We start from the raw sequence: 22,148 nt of genomic DNA on the forward strand, positions 1-22,148 counted from the left end.
GCCTCGGGTCCCGCTTAGGGTAGCGGGGTTGAGCGGTCTGCGGGGTGCAGCCTCGGGTCCCGCTTAGGGTAGCGCTGCTGAGCTCCCTCCTACCTACGGGAATGGAGCGGGGGGGTCGCACCTAGGGTAGCGCTGCGGAGCTGCCCGCGGGCCGCGTAGGTGCTCAGTGGCTCCCCTACCGGCCGCCGCCGGCCCACGAGAGTATTCTACAAGCTTTAAAAAAACGGACCCCCCCCCTCCCCCCCGACGACCGGACGCGAGGCCTTGAGGGCAGATAACTAGTTGAGCGTCTGTCTGCGTGCCAGAGGCCGCGCTCTAGGCCAGACGTGCAGCTGTGACTGCAGCGGACGAGTCGTGCCCCTGAGAGGTCGCGAGGGGCGGGGGCGGGGCGGCTCCCGTCGCGGGCCTCGGCTGCCCTCTGCGGGACGGCCCGGGGTTGAGGCCCCGCTGGCCAGCTGTGCTCCGGCACCTCCACCCACGGAGCTCGCTCGTCCCTCCCCAGAGGCCCCCTCCCAAGGTGCCCGCCCCGCAGCCCTCGGAGGTTCCACCAGGGGTCTCCTCCCACCGTCCCACAGGCATCCCAGGCCACTCTGGGGGAGGCAGTGGGATAGGTGGGGAAACTGAGGCCCACAGAGGGCTGTCTGAACATAGCCTCCCCTCTCTGGGCCTCCAAGGGCTCCCCCGCTCTCTGCCTTGCAATGGCCTGCGCTTTCTGTGTGCGGCAATCAAGGAGGGCTTCCTGTAAGCGGGGGTGGGCGTGTGTGTGGACTGGCCGTTGACAACAAAATTAAAATTAATAATGTAATGTTAACTGCTCAGTGTAACGATATGGTTTTAATCGTTTGCCAGTAGCTCGACAATTACTCAGCATTTACTTCTAAGCCCTTTTTTTGTAAATAAAGATTTTATTCATGAGAGTCAGAGAGAGAGGCAGAGGGAGAAGCAGGCCCCATGCAGGGAGCCCAATGTGGGACTCCATCCTGGGACCCCAGGGTCGCGCTCTGATCCGAAGGCAGATGCTCAACCGCTGAGCCAACCAGGCATCCCCTAAGCACCCCCCCTCCTTTTTAAAGATTTTTTATTTATGCATGAGACACAGAGAGGCAGAGGCATAGGCGGAGGGAGAAGCAGGCTCCATGCAGGGAGCCCGATTGGGACTCGATTCTGGGTCTCCAGGGTCACACCCTGAGCCAAAGGCAGACGCACAATGGCTGAGCCACCCAGGCGTCCCCCCTAAGCCCTTTTCTGGCATTAACTCACTTATTCTACTCTCTGACCTTGTGCAGAGGGAACAGGCATTCATCCCAAATCCACCTGAATCCATGGGTCCCAGAGGTCCCTGGCCAGGGACCACCCCACCGCCCTGAGCCAGAGACCAGGAAATCAGCGTCCCCCCTGCCTCTCCCTACATAGCCGTGGGTTCCTGTGTCCTGCCCCCTGTCCTCCAGAGTCTCTCTCTAGTCCATCCCCTCTCCCATCACTGCCCCCCCCCCCACTTCAGGGCCTCATTCTTCCATCTTACCCCCAAAGCCCCACCTCCCAGCCACAAATCTGACCAGGGCATTCCCCTGCTCCCAATCCTTCCATGTCTCCCTACTGCCCCAGCCCTGTCCCAGAGCCCCCAAGTTCCTACAGGACCCAGCCCTGCTGCCTTCCCCAGTTTCATTCCTCATCACCCCCTGACTCCCTAAACTCAAGCACCAATTTCATTCCAGACCTCCCGTGAGCCAGTGGGACCTCTCAGCCTCTGCATGTGCTGTTCCCTTTTGCAGGAAGTCTCTTCCCTGCTCCCAATCACCTTGTTCATTCCACTCACCCTCTAGTTCTCTCCTCCTTTCCCCCTCCCTGTCCCTCCTCCCCCCTCCTCCAGAAGCCTCTCTAACTGCCCCCGCTGGGGATACTGCCCCCTTCAGGCTCTGCAGCTATCTGAGCATCCCCCCCCCCCTCCCCGGGGAATCATGGCCCTCAGCATCCTGGTGCCACCTGGCCACATGCCATCTTCCCCACTGTACTATGAGCTCAGAGAGGGTGGGAATTGGGTCCACCGCAGTCACTCCGTGTCCCCAGCACCCAGCACCAGGCCCAGCACACAGTAGGTGCCCAAAGAACATTTGCTGAGTGAGTGAATCTTCTTGTGGCTGGGAGACTGAGGCACAGAGGGGCCGAGACCTGCTCTAGAGGGTCCTGCCTTCACTGAGGCTGTGGCGGGGGGATGAGACCTTCCCCGGTGTCACCCTGGAGAGTGCGGGGGACACTCAGGAAGATGTCCCTCCTACCCTGAACCAGACCTGAGTCGAACTCTGAATCCCCTGCCTTGACCTATTTAGAGAAGCAGAAAGGAGGCAGGTGGCACAGGGGCCTCTTACGGATGGGGACACTGAGGCACTCAGATGGGGGGAGGCAGGGCCTGGCGAAGGCGGAGCTGGCCTTCTCGGGGTCGCTGTGTGCGCTGCGTGCACTCGCTCTCCCCCTCTGTCTGTTGGTCTCCATCTCCCTCTCTTCTTCTGCTTTTCTCTACCTCTCTCTCTCTCTCTCTCTCTCTCTCTCTCTCTCTGAGTTCCTCTTCCCTGGCTCCCTGCTCCCTCCCTGTGTCTCTCCCTCACCCTTTCCCTGTCCCTCTTAGCCAGGCCGGATGGGGTGGCAGCAGCAGGGCAGGTGCGGCCCCGGGCTCAGTGCCCGTTTCAGCTGGGGCCACCCCGGATTTGCGGCTGCGCCTCCTTTATCTGGGGCTGCAGCTGCCCCTTATCTTCTGGCTTCAGGACACGAGACAGGGATTAGGGCAGCCCAGGCCAAGGACGCGAGACAGCAGGGTTGGGCGGCCGGGTGGCAAGAGCCAGGGTGCTGGGGGGTGTGTGTGCCGCAGGGCACCCTCAAGCCTTGGCAGCTGGGGCTGCTGCACATGTGAGCGGATGTGTTCGTGTGACACTTTGTGCCATTTATGGCTTTTGCCTGTGTGATGGTGTACACACATCTGCAGCTGTGCCTGGAGAGTGTGTGTGACTGGGGGTGTCGGTGAATACGGTCGCTTCTGAGTGTGGGGGAGTGTGTGTGTCTGTGTGCGTGTCTGTGTTTCTCGTTTGTGACGGTGTGTACACATTTGTGGCTTTTTGTGCACGTGTGTGAGCCTGTGCCTCTGTGAGCCTCGGCCCTGCCCCACGGGTGCCCGTGCAACCCCAGGCCCAGGCCCCACCCGGCCGCCTGCCCTGGCTCCCTTGGGCTGGCCTGATGGCTTTCCCGCCTTGCTGACCTGTGGCCCTTGGGGACAACGCCCCTGGCCTGTGGCCTGTGGCTGCAAATGGCCCTACAGGGACGGCCGCCAGCCCTGCTTTTCCCATCCTCCCTTGCCTGGAACTGGCCAGCATCTTCCTGCCGCCCACGGGCCTCAGAGGCCCTTTCTGGCCAAGGCCACCAGCTCCTCCTGGCCCCCAGGGCCCTTGCTCTGCCCCTGGGCTGTGTCCCCTGTCAGGGCTGAGGCCCCTCTCCATTCAGCGTGGTCCAGCTTGGGGGCAAGGATGACTACTGTCACATTAAGAACCCCGAAGTCTAGTTTCGGGGAGCCTCTTGGCTAGCCGTGGGCGGCTCTGCACTGTCCCAGGGACCCCCCCGGCAAGCCCTCTCACTTCAGTGACAGCGACACTGCCACTCCCTGAGGGTCTGCACTGGGCACAGAAAGAATGTGGGAGCAATTTCACAGATGAGTAAACTGAGGCCCGGCAATCTCCGTTACCAGCTCACGAAAGAGGGGGCACGCTGAGGGTCCAGAGCTGCTCCAGCTGGGGGTGGCGGGAGAGAGAAGCCACGGAGGGCTCCGGGCCACCTCCACCCCTGCAGCGCTGGTTCCCGGGGGTCGTGAGGTACAGCCCTGGGCCAGCAGGGCCTGGACCAGCTCCTGGTGCTAAGATGGAAACTTCTCCACCAGCCAAGTCCATGCCTTGGCCAGCAGCCGCTGGCCTCCCAGAACCTCGGCCTGGGCCTCCACCAGTGAACGGAGCATTCCCCTTGGGAGCAGTGACCGTGCAGGAAGGGCAGGGGGCCAGCCTCGGGGGTCAGGGGTGGGGGGAGCGGCCAAGGCAGTGGCTGAATGTTCCAGAATCATCCAGCCCCAGATTTGAGCCTCTTCCCTACTGTGTGACCTCGGGCCAGCGTCTGGGCTTCTCTGATCTCCAGGTTTCACAACTGCCAAGTGAGCACAGTGCCACTCGGGGGCGGGGGCATCGCCCAGAGCTACCTTGGCGGGGGGTGGGGGTGGGGGGCATCCGAGGAGGCAAGGAGGGAGCGGAACTAATTGCCAGGCAAACACCGCGGAGGGCGGGCAGGTGACAGGGCCTGGGTTCTGGGTGCACCTGTACTGTCCCGCCCCTGCCTTGGCCTTGACCCCAGCCGCAGGGGCTACGCGCCCCCACATGCCCCCCGCTCCTCGCCCAGCCTGTCTCTACACCTACTTGCGCTCTGGGGGGACCCAACCCCACGCAACCCCCGGGCTGCTCTGGAAGCCAGGGTGGCTCAAGGCTCGGTTCCACCCACCCCCGCCCCACAGCAGCCACAGTCTGGGAGAAGGAAGGTTTAAAAATAAAGCATTGTAAATACCCGTGTTTCCTGCAAATAGAACCAGCCCCTGGATCCCCTTGGCCTCCCGGGCAGCCGGGCCCAGACAGCTCCTCTGAGGGGGGTGGGGGCCACAGGGAGGGCGTGTCTGTGCGCCCCAGTTCCCAGCTGCCGTGTGAGTCAGCCAGTGCGACAGGGTGTCTGTCACCGTCTGTCCAGGGGGTGACAGGGTGTGTGGGCTGGTAACAGACAGTGTCCAGAGGTGCTGGGTCGCGGGAGGCGACACACCGGTGTGTGAGGCTGTCAGGACGGAATGAACGTGAGCCACCGGGGGCCCCGTGGGGCTGGCCCCGAGCAGAACAGGGTTCCCCGGGGGCCCGAGTGTGCTGGGGTCTCCACCCGCGGGGGGAAGGTGGGCGTGTGTCCTGGTGTCCCGCCTCCGGGCTGGCCCCCCACAGCCTCACCCTGGCGCCCCTGCCCCTGCCCCTGCCCACCCCAGAGGAAGAACCGAGTTTTTCAAGTCACTGTTGCCAGGGCAACCATTTTACGAGCGTCCACATGGTGGGCACATGTGTGTGTCCCGCGCCCCATGTGTCTGCAGGCGCCCACCGCCAGGGCCTCCAGCCAGGGCGGGGCGGGGGATATCGGCGGTGTGGGGTGAGCAGGAGGTGGCCAGGGGGCAGCTGGTGACAGCTTAATGGTGGCTGGTCGGGTGGGGGTAGGCTCCTGGCTGGGCTGCATGTGTGCGAGGGGGCTGTGCCTCCCAGACTGGCCTAGCACGTGCGTGTGCATGTGTGGACACGCACGACAGTGTCTCGGACTCTCCTGCGCTGTGTGGCTGTGGGATAGGTAGTGCGTACTCCTGCACTGTGGCCATGGGTACCAGTAGCGAGCGTGGAGTGGGTCACACTGTGTGCCAATGTGCGTATTAACGTGTGACACGTGTATTGGCACCAGGTAGCATGGGAGTGTGTAACGATCCACCGAGTGTGCATGAATGTGCATGAGCAACCAAGAAGATCCTTTGAGGGCCAATGGGCTGAGGGTCCTTTGGATGTCAATATTGGGTGTGTCTGTGTCTCTACTGGGCACTGTGTGTGTATGTGTGTATGTGTGTGTGTGTGTGTTAGGGTAGTGTGAGCTTCGTGTCCATGTGCAGAAGTGTGTCTGGCTGGAAGTGAAGCAAGGACACCTGTGTGTGTGTGTCCATGCATGTCCTCGGGCAAGGACAGGGGTGGTGCTGTTCTCATAAAGGGTGTCCCAGGATGTGTGAGAACAAGGATGGCCCAGGGTGTGACCCCAGCCAGATGGAACATTTGGGGGTCTGTGTGTGAGTGGCCACGGGGGAGGTCAGACCGTTCTCGTCACGCCAGGACGTGCGTGTCACTGGGAGTGAGCACGGGGTGACACCGATGATGGCAGACATTATTGCTCAACACCAGCCAGGGACAGTTACTCATATTTACTCACTCAATCTTTACTACAACCCTATTAGGGTCTATTAATAATACCCTGTGTTACAGGCGGAGAAGCTGAGCCACATTCAAGATGTACCCGCCCAAGGCCGCACAGAGCAGACACCTGTCCTTCCCATCCTGGACCACGACCGGCGGCTCCAACGCCGCCACTTCCGTGACACCTGCTCATTCTTGTGCCCCCACCCTACCTGCAAGCTCACATCCTGGCCTACTCCTGGGTGGCTGTGCGCAGCCCCAGGCGTCGCCCACCCGGGTGCGCCCCAGTGCGGGGGGTGAGACTGTGTCTCCTATCACCGCGTAGGCGGCATAGTAGTGCAAGCTGTACAGGCCCCTTGGGGTGTGTGTGCGTGTGTGTTGGCGGGGAGGGGAGGGGAGGGGAGGGAGGGGAGGGAGGGGAGGGGAGGGGGGAGCCCCTAGGAAGGTCCCTTCCCAGACCAATCCCAGGGCTGCTGGGATCAGAGGAATGCAGGCGGCCTGGGCCGGAGCCGGAGCGAGGAGGCCCCAAGAAATCAGGCGGCAGGAGAGAGAAACCAGAGCACCGGGCCCCGGGAACACAGGCGGCGGCGGCCGGGAGCGCGCGGGAAACGGCCGCTGCGGGGGCCCGAGGGCGGGGCGGCGGGGGGTGTTTTCGGTAACTAGGCCACGGCGGGGCGGGGCGGGGCCGCGCGGCTCCAGCCCCGCCCACCCCGCCCGCCCCGAGCCGCCTGGCGCCGCCAGGGGGCGCTGCAGGAACGCGGAGCCGTCGGGGCGGGGGCGCGGCGGGTCTGGGCGCGCGGGTGGGGGCGCCGCGCGGGGTCCTGGTGCGCAGAGAGCGCGGGGGGAGCCGGCGGTGGAGTGGGCGCCCCTGCGGGGCTCCGGGTGCAGCCTGGGCAGAACGGCCGCGTCGTGAGGGGCCCTGTGGGCAGCGGCCGGCCTCAGTCTTAGGGTCCCACTTGCTGTCTTAGGGAAAGACTTTGGGTCTCAGCCCTCCAGGACGGCTCTGTCGTGGGGGCTTCTCTGGATTTCTGGAAGGAGGGCCTGGGGCGGGACCGGGAGGACGCCACCGTCTTCAGCGGGGCAGGAGGGGGCTCCGGCCGCTGTGACCGCCGTCTGGGTCGTGCTGTGACTTAATCCTCCGAGGAGACCCGGGATTCAGGGAAGATGCCCGAGATGCCCTCGGATGCCCCCACCCCCACCCCCCGGCGGATCGTCTTGGCCCGTGGATGCGGGGCAGCCGCTGACTCCGGAGGGTCCCTGGAGGGCTCCTCGGTGAGCGAACTTCTGGGGCCCTGCCCTCCGGAAGGGGACCCGGCAGGAGCCCGGTGTCTGACGGTGAGCCCGGATCCCGGCAGAGTGGGGCGCCGAAGGCCGCCGGCCCTGGCGTCGGGGCGCTGCGCCTCCTATCCCAGAAGGGAGCCCCTGGGGAGGGGCGCCGCGGGGCCGCGGGGCCCAGGGACATCCCCTGCCCCGGGCGCCGTGGCCCCCGCACCGCCGCCACCTGCGCGCCGCCCGCCCCCCCTCGGGCGGGGGCGGCTCCCGTCCCGGGAAACCCGAGCCACCGCCCCTGGCCCCGCCCCCGGCCCCGCCCCCGGGCCCGAGCCGGCCCCGCCGTCCGCGGCGGGAGCGGCGGAGGCGGCGGGAGAGCGCGCCGCGGAGCCGCTCCGAGAGCCCGGGCCCCCCGCGCCGCAGCCCCGAGCCCAGCGCCGCGCCCCAGGCCGCCCGCGCCGTCCGTGCGCCCCCCGCCCCGCCCCGCCCCGCGCCCCGCGCCCCGCGCCGCCCGCCGTCCAGGGCACCCCCAGCCCCCGCCCCAGCCCGGCCGGGATGGCCGCAGCCCGCGGCTGATCGAGCCCGGGGGGGCCCCATGGGCCGGCCCGCGCCGCGTCCCCCCCGCGGCCGCCCCCTCCGGCCCGGGCCCCCCCGGGCGCCGCGGGCCCAGGCGGCCCGGATGGCGGTGGCGGCGGCAGGGGCAGGGGCTGGGGCCGGCGCGGGCGGCAGGCGCGGCCACCACTGACGGGCAGTCGGGCACCCCGAGCAGGTAAGCAAGGGCAGGCGGGGCCCCGGGGGGGCCGGCGCTGGGGGAGCCCGGCCCGGTGCACGGGGTGGGGGGCTTGCAGGGCCCGGGGTAGGCCGGTAGCTCCCTCCTCTGGCGCGCCCCGGCGTGTGGATGAGCGCGGGGTCTGGGGGCCACGGGTCCGCGCACGGCGGGGGGGCGAGGTGGGCAGGGCGGCCCGGGCCCGGTGCGACGGGGCGGGCGCGCCTCTGCGCCCTCGGACCTCCAAGTGTGCGTCTGGAGCGGGCTGGAGCGGGCTGGAGCGGGCTGGAGCGGGCTGGACGCGGGCTGGAGCGGGGCAGCCGGAACCCCCTCCGCAGCCTCTGGAGGGCGAGCCCCAGGCGCCCGCGCTGCCTCGCGGTGCGCGGGGGCCGTGGGGGGCGTCGGGCCCGCAGACCCCAGCCGGGAGCCGCCGTCGGCCCAGCTGCCGCAGAAGTAAACATCTGTCAGTGGCGCGTTCCCCCCGCCGCCTCCGGGGACACGGTGTCCTCCGGTAAGGGCCCGGCTCTCTCGGCTCCGGGAGCCGCCTGTGCAGCCACAAGAGGGCGCGAAACCCTTTTTGGGGGGAGGGTAGTCCCTTAAGGGCAAAGACGGGCTTTGAAGGCGAGGGGGCTGTGCCTTCCCGGCTTTTTTAAAAAGGGCATCTCTTCCCCGGGGTGGCCGCAGAATTCCCCCAGAAGGTGCATGTGGGGTCAGGAGTCACTAGGCAGGGGCGGGTGCAGACAGTTGGGCAGATTTGGGGGGTGCGACTGGAGGAAGAAAAGGCCACTGGCAAGGCCGGGTGGCACCATGACCGCGTCCCCAAAGAAGCAACAGCGTATACTGTGGTGTCACTGGCTGGGCTCTGGGCCTGTGGTTCCCTGCAAGGCTGGGACCCCAGCCCAGATCCGAAGGGCAGGGCCAGGGTCCTGGGAGGGGGGAGCTGGAGGCCGACCCCTGACTTTAACTCACTCCTGCCTGCCTGCCCTGTCCTGTCTCTGCTCAATCCTTCTCTCTGTGTTCCATGACACTCTTTGTCTTCAAGTGCCCCAGGCTGAGGAAGCCCCGATGGGGCGTGACTGGTCTAGGCGGATGTCGGCAAGGGAAGACTCCCAGCTTTGCCCGTTTCCCCTCACCCCCAGCCCCTTGCCTCGGGGCCCTTTGGACACCAATCCCCATTCCCTTCATCTTCTGAGGTTCAGGGTTCCGAAGCCCACCCAACCCCCCTACCCCTTCAGGCCTTCTAGCCTAGTCCTAGTGACAAGCTGCAAAGAGATTGTTCTAGAGGTACAGGGACGCGAACACAACATCCCCCTCTGTGGCAGGGCACCGTGGCCGAAATTCCACCATCACTGCTTTCAGGAAACAAGCAGAGGACACAGCTTTCAAGAGTCTGGGGCAGGTGAAGGAACGAGTTTGCAGCCAGGCACAGGGACACAATCAAGAGACTGTTCGCCCACATGTATGTTGGATGGTGATGGTGTGGCTGACTGTTGGCGGCGGGGCTTGGAGGCCCTGTCCTTTAAAGAAGACACACTTAGACCCCAGGCTGGAGCCCAGAGTGGGGAGCAAAGGGCCTACCTCAGGGTAGGAGGATCGAGGGAGACTTCCTGGAGGAGAGGGCATTGGGGCTGGGGCTGTGAAGGATGAGTAGGAGTTTTCAAAGTGGGGAAAAGAAAGGGCCTTCCAGGCAGCAGGAACTGCACGGACAAAGATCCAGAGGCAGAAAATAACACGACTCGTTTTAGAAAATCCAGAGTAGGGATCCCTGAGTGGCGCAGTGGTTTAGCGCCTGCCTTTGGCCCAGGGCGCGATCCTGGAGACCCAGGATCGAATCTCACGTCGGGCTCCCGGTGCATGGAGCCTGCTTCTCCCTCTGCCTGTGTCTCTGCCTCTCTCTCTCTCTCTCTCTGTGACTATCATAAATTTAAAAAAAAAGAAAAAAAAAAAGAAAATCCAGAGTGTCCAGGTGACTGTGGGAGGGAGAGACCACTCTGAGAGGTGGGCAGGGGGAGAACTGGGCTGGGGCATTCGGATCCTGGAGGTTAGGGCTGGAAACAGGGCAGGGAAGAACGGGTCTTTCAGGCATCTGGCATCCCTGGGCCCAGCCTTCTTTGCTGTGACCATAGATTCTTCTGCAGACGCATCTTTCCTGGTCCCCAAGGTAGGGCCGAGCGGTCTGGGCCTCCAGGGGGAGGCCCACGTGGGGAGATGGGGGGGGGCAGCTGGGGTCTGCCCTCTGCCTAGCGAGCACCAAGGAGGCATCGGGCGGGCCCGGCGGGAGGCTGGCTCTCCCCAGTGTGCAGCTGAGAAAACTGAGACTGGGCAAGCCAAAGGGATCTTTCCTTCATGCCCATGTGTTTCCTGAGCAACGAGCTGCTGCGTGCCACGCTCTGTGGTAGGATGACGCACAGGATAGGACAGGCCTGGGGCCTGGTACTCCTGGAGGTGGGTGAGGGAGTGGACGGGAGGCTCCCAGACCAGCCAGCCAGGTCTTCAAAAACTCCTGCTCATCCTTCATAGCCCCAGCCCCGATGTCCCTCCTCCAGGAAGTCTCCTCTGACCCCTCCTACCCTGAGCTGGTAGGCCCTTGGTTCCCCACTCTGGGCTCCGCCCTGCGGTCTAAGTCTATCTTCCTTGAAGAACAAGGCCCACCAGCCGTGACGTCAACGGCCACACCGCTACTGTCCCACGAAGGTTTTGGGGGGGTTATTTCCGGGAGAGGTTACGTTCAGGGGAGGTAACAGCTATGAAGGAAGCCCGGCGGGCGACAGGAAGCAAAGGTATTCAGGAGCGGAAAGATCTTCCCTTCAAGTCCAAGTGAAACCAGGCTTCGGGCTGGTTCTGGAAGAAATGAGACAAGGGGGTCCTGCCTGCAGCCAGTGGGTCTCGCTTCCCAGTTAGGGAGACCGAGACCCAAAGGGAGGGCACCGTTTGTGCCTGGAAAGCTCAGTGCGTCAGGGACCCGAGGCGGACTTTGAACTTGGGGGGACGGGGGTAGAAGAGATGACTCGGGGTGCCCTCCTTCCCAGGAAGCCAATGTCAGGGTCCGAGTGGCATCTGAGGTCCGCGCCTCTCTGTTCCCCCTGCTGTCCCATGGCCCGCTTTGTGCGGTGCCCTCCTGGCCACCCCCCCGGGGATCCATGTCCCTTGTGCCACCCGCCAGGCCCCACAGCAGCTGCTCAGCCGTGCCAGGCCCGATTAGGCTGATCCTGTTATCCCTCCCACCCCAGGGAGCCCCCTCCTGCCCCCCCGGCCCGGCCTGCTGCGGTCAAGGTGGGAATTTTACAGGCCAGCCACACACACTCCCCAGCCTGGCCTCCCTAAGAACACGCTCGCGTGGCAGCAGGTTCACGAAGAGGGCCCCGGGCACGTGGGGGCATCGGGGTGGGGGTGGGGGTGGGAATGGAGAGCTGACCCTGCAGGTCGCGTGGCCCCGTCGTCCCCCCACCTCATCTCCCCATGCTGCCCCTGCCCCCCCTTTGCTCCTGCAGCTCCCTCCGCCTACAACACTCTCCAGATCTTCACTTGGTCTCAGCTCAAATGCTGCCTCCTACAAGAAGCCCCCTTGGCCGCTCAACGTAAAAAGGCTCCCCACCCACCCCACCCCCCTCCGGTCACTATGACTTCACCTTGTTTTATTTTGTCATTTTGTCGTGCTGCCGACATCCAGATTACTTTATTTATTTATTTATTTATTTATTTATTTATTTATTTATTTATTTATTTATGTCTTCTCTCTTACCCGCCCCCCCCCCAAACCCTGATTGGACAGGCAGCTTGGCAAGCGTGGGGCACAGGTCCCCTTGAGCTCCCTGGCTGGCCCAGCACACAGTAGGCGCCCAGGAAGGCTTGGTCTGATGTGTCGGGGGCGGAGCTGGGCCTGGCACACTGGGCTTGCTGCCACGTGGGCACTTTATTTACTTGCTGGTTCTGCTCTGCTGCGTGTCTTTGGGAAAACCTGTCCTCTCAGTGGACGTCAGCCCCTTCACTCCCCCAACGGCAGGACCTGCCATGCCCTCCGGCTGCTGCCGTCCCCCTCAGCATTACCCTGGGCCACTCAGGTCCCAGGGCCTGCGGAGGCATTTGAGAGAACAAGTTTGGAGTCAGACTCAAGTTCAACCTCAGCTCGGCCGCTATCTTCCTTTCCTTCTTTCTTCTTTCCAAGCTTTTTCCACATGGTCCCTGCAGGGCTCCATCCCATGACCCTGAGACCGTGACCTCAGCTGAAATCAAGAGTTGGACGCTTAACCCACTGAGCCACCCAGGTGCCTCTTATTTTTGGTATCACCTTGAGCAAGTGACTCTACTCTGCGCCTCAGTTTCCCGGCGTGGGGAATAATGACATCTTTTCCAGGGACTGCGGGGACCATTAAACATGTGGAAAGCACTTAGCACAGTGCTCGCCACTGAATAAGCGTAATAGCCAACGTGGTGGGGGCATTAATGTTATTACCGTGAGAGAGGCTGTGTGGTACAGAGATGAAGAACGTGGAGGGGGTCTTGGGGCCAGGACTTTGAGGGATGAGTAGGAGTTCACCTGACTATCTGTATTCAAATCCCAGCTTGGCCACTTACACTCGTTTGATCTGGAGCAAATCACTTTGCTTCTTTGGACCCCAGTTTCCCGACCTACAAAATGGAGAGAAAACAGTCCATACCTTGCTATGAGTTATTATGTAGAAAGTGCTTGAACAGTACCCATAGGGCTGTGTGCTAGTGCTAGTGTTAGCTATTATTATTATTATTTTTTAAGATTTTATTTATTCATTCCTGAGAGACAGAGAGAGAGAGAGAGAGGCAGAGACACAGGCAGAGGGAGAAGCAGGCTCCATGCCGGGAGCCCGACGTGGGACTCGATCCCGGGTCTTTAGGATCACGCCCTGGGCCGAAGGCAGGTACTAAACTGCTGAGCCACCTGAGCTGCCCTATTATTATTATTTTTAAAAAATATTTTACTTATTTATTCATGAGAGACACCCAGAGAGAGGCAGAGACATAGGCAGAGGGAGAAGCAGGCTTCCTATGGGGATCCCAGGACTCCGGGATCATGCCCTGAGCAAAGGCAGACGGGCATTTGCTCAACCACTGAGCTGCTCAGGCGTCCCTATTATTATTATTATTATTATTATTATTATTATTATTATTACTACTACTACTACTACTATTATTACCATGGGGCAGTCAGCACAGTCCTCCCCAGAAGTCACTCTCTCTGTCTAACCACCCCTCACCTTCACTCTGGCAAAGACAGACGCAGAGCCCCTCGGACAAGTTCAGAAGCCCAGACTTGATTCTCAGAATAGCAGGGAGCCAGCGATGATTCTAGCAACCAGGCAACAGAGAGCTTCTGGGTGGGGGGGAGAAAGAAGCAAGGCTGGGCTCTGCCTGGAAGGTTGTCTGGGGGCGTTTGTGACTGCACCCCCCCCCCCACGAGGCCCCTGCAGACACGGCATCGGAACCAGCTGCACTAGCCAGATGTTCCTGGTTTGCCCCCAGATGTGTGTCGCCGGCTCGCGGCTGCCCTGGCCTCCCCATCTCCACCATGGGGCGGGGCCGGGCCCTGGGGCCTCGCAGGGAGGGGGCACATTTTTGTGGGCTGTGGAATTTGTTTCTTGTTTCGCAGGACCATTGAGTCTTGCCTTGAGAGAGGCCGAAGTGCTGCCCCTCCTGCGATCTCAGTTTCCCTATCCCTGGAACCCCCAGGGCCCATGTCGGGGGAAGGAGAGGTGCAGAGCTGCCCCAGGAGTTGGCCCCGGGGCCGGCCCCCGAGCTGTCAGCGCTGGAGGCAGGAGCGCGTCAGAGGCCAGGCCTAAAGGACCTCACTGAATTAGCTGGGCACCGCCCCCCCAGATGAGGGAGGGGTGTCCCAGGCAGCTCACTGTACGGGTAGGGAAACTGAGGCTCCCCGCCACTGTGTCATCCAGCAAGGAAGACAGCCTTCCAGAACCCCGGCGCTGTGGGGTTCAGACACAGGTCCCCCCCACATCCGCCCTCATGGCTTCTTGGCCTGGCTCGCTCTGCCCTTGGGCAGTTACGACAGCCCCACGAGCACCCCTGCCAAGCTCCTCTGGGTCCCCCCTACTGTTCCCGCGGGGCTGGGTGGCACCTTTCAGGGAGATCCCCAATAGGAAGGCCAGGGAGGTGTCCTGGGGTGCGATGGAGGAGGAGGAGGAGGGTGTACATGGAGGGAGGCACCACGTGGAGACCGAGGAGCAGCAGCAGGCCCACACCTGTGTGAACAGAATTATTGAAGCCAGCCCTTGCCTTGAAAGGACCTCGCCCAGCCTAGCCCTCCAAAATCCCTCAGTCCGGAGAAGATGGATGTGAACCCAGAAACTATGCCAGCCTGGCTGGGTAAGAGGGGGACCCACAGCCGGGGATCCAAGATGGGAAGCCAGGATGGCTTCCTGGAGGAGGACCAATAGGACCCAGGGCTCTGAGGGATGCCTAGGAGTTTGCCAACTGGGGGCAGACCCCAATTCAAGGCCTCCCTCAGACTGGAGAGATGAGTGGATGGACGGAAGTGTCCCCTTCCATCCTTCCTCACCTGAAACAGGTGCCTCCCTGAGGCCAGGAGCTGTGCAGGAAGGAGGCTGTTGACCTCGAGAACAGGTATGCCTGGCCTGTGTCTCCTGGGAGCTCCACTGAAAGGTGGAGCCTCAGGGCGTTGCCTGGGCACCAGGATAATGAGCAGAGTTTCTTGGCCCTACAAAGGAGGCTTCCAGAAACACCCACATGCCCACACCCTCACTCTATCTTTACCTTGGATGATTGGAAGGGCTTGCCTGGCTGTGTGACTCTGGGTTACTCATCACCCCTGTCTGAGCCTTGTCTCAGCCCCAGGCACTCTGTGGTCTCCAGCTAGAAGTGAGGGCCTCCCTGAAACCACTTCCTGCAGTTCAGGCTGTCACGGCCCCAGGAAAGGAGGGTGCTCCCTTCCCTGGGCAGTGAGAATCCTCCAGAGTCTGGACATTTTCTGGGAGGTGAGAGGAGACCACTGGCCAGGCCCTGTCCAGGAGCACGGAGGCTCCTGAGATGCGGGCAGGTGAGGTGGGCCACGTACCAGTCCCCGGGACGGGGCAGTTCTCTCCTGGGTCATCGGCCTCCTCTGCTTCCCTTCGCCTCACAGCCCATCATGCCTCTGTGCCCATCACTCTGTGCCTAGAACCTCCGTACTTGAGAGCCCAACGGCACCAGTGGGGCATTCACAGGTGTGTGCCCGAGTGTCTGGGTGTGTGGCCAGGATGTGAGAATGGCAGAGACAAGCAGGTGGCAGGCCCGGTTTGGCGCCAGGCCAGCATGTGAACAATACGGGACACCCCAGGCCCACAGGTTTGTGTGCATGAGCGTGCACAGGTCCTAGGGCCCAGGGGAGGGCTCGGGAGCAGCACACCTGTGTGGCCGTGCCTCTTCCCCATGCCAGCACGCCAGAGACAATGTGTATTTTTCCCCACGAGCGTGAAAACGCTCGTGTGGGAGCTCCCAAGAGTGCAAGAGGCTAAGAACATCTGAGTGGCCGGGAGTGTGAGACAATGGGACTGTGACAGCTCCAAAGGGCAAGGGCAGCTGGCCTGTGCAGTGTGAGAGTGTACAAGTGTGGAAACATGCTAGTGTCTGTGAGCATGGTAGTATTCAAATATGATAACCTGTGAGTGTGGTGGAAAATGCTCACATGTGAGCATGTGTGAGTGTGAGATACGCCGGCATGTCAACATGGCTGTCATAACGTATGACAGCGTAAACATGCCTGTGTGTGGAGGTTCAAGCATATGAGTGCAGGACACTGGGATGTGAGCCGAGTAGTGATCAGGTGTGTGTTATGAGAATGGTACAGTGTGTGATTGTGTTCAAATATGGGAGTAAAATCATGTTTGATTATATGATTGTGAACACACCCAATTAGTGATTAGTCTGTCAGCGTGATATTACTTGAAGATGTGAATAGTAAAAACTTCTGGGAATGTGATAATATTGGAATATGTGTATGACAATGCCTTCCCGTGTAAGTGTGCTCCTGTTTGGATGCAAGTGTGAAAACACCCACCCGTGTATGTAGGTGTGTTAGTGGGCTTGTGTGTGTTGCAACGTGTAAATGCCCGGGTGCATGTGAAGCACCTGAGTGTGCAAGCCCCATCATGTTGGAGTTGGTGAGCAACAACACGGCATGTAAGAGGGACAGCATTTGAGGCAGTGAGGACAGCCTGTCCCAGTGTGTGTGGCCAGGAGGGTCTGGGTGTGCACGGGAGTGAGAGCACCCAAGTGTGTGTCTGAGGACAAGAAAGCTGAGGGTGGGTGAGTGTGAGCGCCCACCCCCCAACCAGGACCAGGGGGCTCCAGGACCCAGAGAAGCTGAGAGTGCACACGTGGCCCCCTCCCCGAGGCCGGTGCCACACCCCACACACGCAGCACCCCTCTGGGTCAGGCCCTTGCCAGAGACAAACCAGTTGGGTGACCCCCTTCCTGAAAGGCCCATTGTTAGGAGACGCTTATCAGCCGCACCTACTGGGCCCCCTCTGCCCGGGGCCCTCCGCTTGCCTGCCCCCCAAGAGCTCCAGGGGGGCTGCAGCTCCAAGGACACCGGGGGCCCTGGACTGGGCCTGCTCTAGGCCGCGGCCCATCAGCCTCTGCACCGCCGCCCATGGGAGGCCCTCGGCACACACAGGAGCAGAGGCTGGCTCCCTGCAGGGGCCTCCATCCAGCCCAACGGGGAAGCGAGGCAGACCGCCGCAGGACGCGCCTGGGACAGTGGGCAGGGGGTTGGGGGCACAGGGCAGGCCCTCCTTTAGGGCAGAGGGGCAGGTTTGGGCACCCACACCTGAGGCTGTCCCGGCTGCCGGGATCACCTTGACCATGGGATATTCTCCCCGAGGCCTGCGAGGCCTGGGTGACCTGCCCCGGGCCCCTCCCGGCCCCCTGCTCCCTCTGATCCAGCCACACGGGCCAGAGTGTGCCCCCAGCAGGCCGGGCGCCCTCCAGCGGCCTGCACCTCCAGGAGGCCCCAGCTTTCCCTCAGGCCCCCTGTGGGGAGCTCCTTCTCGCTGCACCAACAAACACAGACCCACCCCCAAGCCTGGCCGGTCCTCAGGGGGACTCCACAGCATCTGCCCGGAGCCGGCCGAGCCCATGCGGGCGTCCTGCCCAAGAACCCGGGTTCCTATCCCAGAGCTCCTCTGGCTGCGCCCTTGGATAAGCCCCTACCTGTTGGGGCCTCAGTTTCCCAGCTGTAAGACGGAGATCGGGGTGCCTCCTTCGGGGCTCAGCACCCGGGCTGGTACACAGCAGGCGCTTAATCACTGTCCCCTGCTACGGTCCAGCTCCAGGGCTTCCCTGGGGCGGGCGGGGGGCGGGGCTGGCGGGGACAGGCGTCTCCAGACGCGCCGACCCCCCTCCCCCGTGCAGGGTCCACGCAAACCGAAATGCAAACGCAGCAAGCGCGGGCTCGGCGCAGTGGCCCGGGGAGCGCGTGGGGGCGCCCGGCCCCCCACAGCCCCGCGCGGGCGCTGAGCGGCGTCCAGCCCGGCTCTCAGCGATCCGTGTAAATGTTTACACCGGGCGGGCGGCCAGGCCCCGCGCGGCCCGACACCAGGCGGCCGCCCGGGAATGTAAACGCGGGCTGGGGCCGCGGCGGCGGCGGCGGCGGGGAGCGGCTCCGCGGGGTGGCGCCGGTGCGCAGGCGTCAGGGCACCTACTGTGTGCAGCGAGCGCGCCGCGACCTGCGGGCCGGCACCCTGCGTCGGTGCCCGAATGGGGCACGCTCAGGCCACCCCGGGGGCCCGGGGCTGGGGGCGAGGCCTCGGGGGAGACGCCCGCCCCGTCCAAGGCGAGACGGAGCAGGGAGCGGAGAGGGGACGAGGCGGTGCAGGGGCGATGTGCCGGGTGGGAGGACCGCACAGTGCACAGGCCGGGGTGCCGGGGCCGCTTGCGGGCGTCACTTTACCTGCTCAGAGAGGGGCGGGGCTGCACACCCGAGGCCCCCAACGTGGAAGGGGCACCCTCGACCCCAGGGCTCCTGCCTCTCAAGCTGTGCTCTAAGCACCATCTCAGCTCCACCCCCTGGTCCCACAGTGCCCCCTGCTGGGGCGCCCACACCTCCCTCCACGCTGCCCCCAAGCCTACTGGGCTCCACCACCGCGGCCTCAGGCTGCATGGGCCCCCGTTGGTCCAGGCTCGGGCCCTTGCACCGGCTGCTCCCCGCTGCTGCGATGCCAGTGCCCTGTGCCTGGCTGAGATGCCCTCCTCCTTGCTCGGGTCTCAACTTCCATGGCTATTGAGGGAAGCGCTGTGGGACCCCGCATGGGGGTGCTCCCCCTGCCGCGGCCCGCTCGGCACCCGCCCTCTTCGTGGGCAGCATTTTTCACAACCTTGTGCAGCGGGTTCTTGATGAATCGTGTGGACGTCGTGACTGATCATTACGCAGAAGTGGATGGAAATCAGGGGCCCCGCCGTGCCCCGGTGCCTGGCCCAGCGCCCTGTTCGCGTGCGTTCCCTACAGGCAGACGGACGGAGGCCGCGTGGCTGACCACCCGGGGCCCGCAGGCCGAGGATGCAGCGCTGGAAGGCGGCAGCCTTGGCCTCGGTACTCTGCAGCTCGGTGCTCTCCATCTGGATGTGCCGCGACGGCCTGCTCCTCAGCCACCGCCTGGGACCCGCGCTGGCCCCGCTGCGCCGGCCGCCTCGCACCCTGGACGCCCGGATCGCCCGCTTGGCCCAGTGTAAGCGGGTCCCCGACTCGGGGGGGCGGCCCGATGTGGAAGTTCCTGCAGGGGCCACAAGCAGGCTGAGAGGAGCGGGCTGGAGGGAGGGCGCAAATCCGCGCAACGGCCTGGCGGGGGTGGTGGGGGGGTGGGCAGGGGAAGGCGGGCGGGGTGGGGGCGTGGTGCTGGGTGCTGGGTCTCTGGGCTCCGCTGTCACCGGGAACGAGGCTCCGGGGCTGCGGGGCCAGGGCGCCACCGGAGATGAGACCCCAGCGGCCTCCACCGCGCAGCCCAGGGCGTGGGGACGAGGAGGCAGGACCCGAGGCCCAACGCTCTGCGGGTGGACAGGGACGGGTTGGGGGGAGACCCCGAGAGACCTAGAAATGCAGAGAGAGACCGAGACAGGGACGCACCGAGCCCGGGACACGCACCAGGGTGGGAGAGACGCCGCGGGAGGTGCCGGGGGCGCGCACGTGGAAGTGCAGGCGCACAGGGGCCAGGCCGCCCCGCCCCCAGCCCGGCCCCGCCCCTGCTCAGGCCACGCCCACCTGGGGGCGGGGCGGGGTCCGGACCTGGCGCGCGCGCTCGGTCCGCGCGGGAGCCCGAGGTGAGGGCGCAGCGCGTGCGTGGGGCCCGCGTGCGAGTCGGCGCCCGCCCTGCCGCTCCACACAGTCCTTTCTCGTCCTCACAATGGACAAGGGTGGCCTCGGGCACGGGCTCCACTTCCGCCCGCGCTTCCTCCTGCAGGCCCCGAAGCCCTGTCCAGGACCCCGGGTCCGGAGCCCCGCGTGGGGCCACCAAACCCCAGTGCGGGGAGTGGAACCCGGGGGCACCGCCTCCGGGACTCAGGCACCAGGAAGGGTCTAGGCCCATGGGCGGGTGCTGGCCCCCCTGCATCCCGTCCCTGGGCACAGCCCTACCCACCAAGGGGAGGAGTGGCCGCTGATCCCCCCCACCCTCCCCCCGGGGTCCCAAGGGTGAGCCTGAGACCAAAGCGCTGATGGTGGAATTTCAGGCTCGGGGGGTGGCAGCGCAGGATGGGGAGGGGGTGGGGGGAGCTACTGCTGATCTCCTCTTTGTGCTCCAGACCCTGTGCAGGTGGCCAGGCCTGCTGGAGGGAGGCAGGGACAGATATACTAAGAGATTATTCACTGTTTATCTGAAATTCAAATTCAGCTGGGCATCTGTACTGTATCTGGCTGCCTCCCCCTCCCCGCCCCTGCCCCCTGGAATAACTGTGTAGATGCATACCTTAGGGGTGAGGCCATTACTGGTGGGATGTTAGGGTACCCTAGGTAAGGTGAGGCAGGCTTGAACCTAACCCCAGAGCGGCCGCTTGGCCACCCAGCTCTGGCCCCTGGGCTTCAAGAACTGGAGACTTGCTCAGTGGATCCCTGCCATCCACTGACCCAGTTCAGCCAAATCGGACTTTGCAAGAATCCTTGAGCAGACAGGTAAACTGAGGCACAGAGCAGGGCCATCACATGCCTGAATTTATACAGGCCTAAAGTGGAAGAGCGAGGCTCAGAGCAAGGTTTGTCTGATTCCTGAGACCCCCCCCCCACACACACACACACACACAGTCCCCTCTCTTTGGGACTTCATGTGAGCTTTCTGCTTTGAGAGCCAGGGGTGCCAACCTTAGGGACGTGGGGGATCAACTCAAGATCCTCTCCCAGCCGCAAGCATGCCTGCCACCCGCTCAGCAGCTGGGAGCCCCTGAGTGCAGTTCCTCTCCCAGCGCCCCTGAATTTGCCACATCTGCCCATCTGTCCCAGGGCTGCAGAGGACGGGGGCAGCACAGCTGTCTGGAAATAAATTTAGGCTCCCGGGCCCTGGGAATCTGTGACTCCGGGCACCTCCTGGCAACCGTGGGAGCACAGGGTTGGACGTGGGCCAAACTTGGGCACGTGCTGGAATGGGGAAGAAGGCTGTTTGGCCTCGTCCCTCTCTCTGCCACCTGCTAATGCTTGGCCTTGGGCAAGTCTCTGCCCTATTGGATGCCCAGGTACCTGTCCTGTATTATGGGGGGGGGGGGACGGTGATATTGGCTGCTGCCTCAGCGAGGACCCCACCCCTCCGGACCCTCACATGCAGGCTTCAGTGCCTGCGGCTCGTCTGCACGTTCTGACCTGCTCAAACCCCCGACTTGGTGCTATGGTTGGAGAAACTGAATCCCTGCACACGGTGCAGCAAGAGGGACTTGCGTGGGTTTGGGGGTGGGGCCCCCATATAGTGAGCCAGAGACTGCAACAGCTCAGCCAAAGGGTGAGCGGCTTGGAGCATGGGCTGTAGCTCCCGAATTCGGTCCGAAAGGGTACACCAGTTTCGGGAGGCATCCCAGCACGGGGGGTGGGGGGGGGAGGCACTGGGGCCAAGCAGGGACAGGGATTGGGATCACAACCCCCCCAGCTGAGTCTTCCCTCTCTTCTCTGCAAAGAGGTGGGAGCAGCTCAGTGAACGGAGAAGAACCCCCCGTGCAAGGCTTCGTAGGCACAGGTCACAGTGAGGAGGGGGTGACCACAGGGAGTGGGACACCAGGGTCAGCTCGGCTCACCGTGGCGCAGGTGCAAAGCGCTCCAGAGCCCCGGGGAGGGGCGCCGGCCCTGAGCGGCCCCGTCGGCGGGGTCCAGCGCGGGCTGCTGGTAGCGAGCGGGCCCAGCGCGGGCTGCAGGCGGGGGCGCCCTGCGGTCGGGGACCCGGCGGCCCCCAGCCACCCCCTTCCCTCCCTGTCCTCGCAGATCGAGCGCTGCTGCAGGGCGCCCCGGACGCCGTGGAGCTGCGCCAGCTGACGCCCTGGGCCGGCGGGGCCGCAGGACCGCGCCGGCGGGCGGGGCCCCGGCGGAGGCGCGCGCGGACCGGGAGTCGGCCGTGCGGGCTGCGCGAGCTCGAGGTGCGCGTGAGCGAGCTGGGCCTGGGCTACGCGTCCGACGAGACGGTGCTGTTCCGCTACTGCGCAGGCGCCTGCGAGGCGGCGGCGCGCGTCTACGACCTGGGGCTGCGGCGGCTCCGCCAGCGGCGGCGCGTGCGGCGGGAGCGGGTGCGCGCGCAGCCCTGCTGCCGCCCGACGGCCTACGAGGACGAGGTGTCCTTCCTGGACGCGCACAGCCGCTACCACACGGTGCACGAGCTGTCGGCGCGCGAGTGTGCCTGCGTGTGACCCTACCTCCGCGGCGGGCGGGCGGCGGCCAGGGCGCCCCGCGTCCCGCCTGGCGAGCCCCGCGGGGGACTGCGCGTGCGCGGCGGGGGCGGCGGGGGCGGCGGGGGCCTCGCGAGTCTGCAGCACCTGCACCGAGTAAAGTGTGGAAGACGGAGCCTGGCTCGTGATTCCGCGTCCCGGGGCCCGGGGCGTGGCGGGGGGGGACCAGCTGCACCGGGACAGGGGACAGGGGACGGGTCCCGCCCGTAAGGTGCGGCCCG

General features: G+C 64.3%; 1 protein-coding gene and 1 long non-coding RNA gene across 2 annotated transcripts; one reads left to right on the forward strand and one right to left on the reverse strand.

The window, feature by feature from the left end:
- Nucleotides 1-7,922: 7,922 nt before the first annotated feature.
- Nucleotides 7,923-22,042, forward strand: NRTN (neurturin). Its single transcript, XM_041764579.1, has 3 exons — nucleotides 7,923-8,037; nucleotides 18,527-18,746; nucleotides 21,470-22,042. The coding sequence occupies exons 2-3, from the start codon at nucleotides 18,578-18,580 to the stop codon at nucleotides 21,886-21,888; spliced, it is 588 nt and encodes a 195-aa protein (XP_041620513.1). The 5' UTR covers nucleotides 7,923-8,037; nucleotides 18,527-18,577; the 3' UTR covers nucleotides 21,889-22,042.
- LOC121496217 lies at nucleotides 11,771-14,652 on the reverse strand. The gene is made up of 3 exons (XR_005989128.1): nucleotides 13,266-14,652; nucleotides 12,610-12,663; nucleotides 11,771-12,257 (listed from the first exon to the last, which is right to left on the reverse strand). It is a non-coding gene; the product is annotated as an uncharacterized LOC121496217 (long non-coding RNA).
- Nucleotides 22,043-22,148: the final 106 nt, after the last annotated feature.

Source organism: Vulpes lagopus, chromosome 7 (assembly GCF_018345385.1).
Source record: "Vulpes lagopus strain Blue_001 chromosome 7, ASM1834538v1, whole genome shotgun sequence".
Lineage (NCBI taxonomy): Eukaryota > Metazoa > Chordata > Mammalia > Carnivora > Canidae > Vulpes > Vulpes lagopus.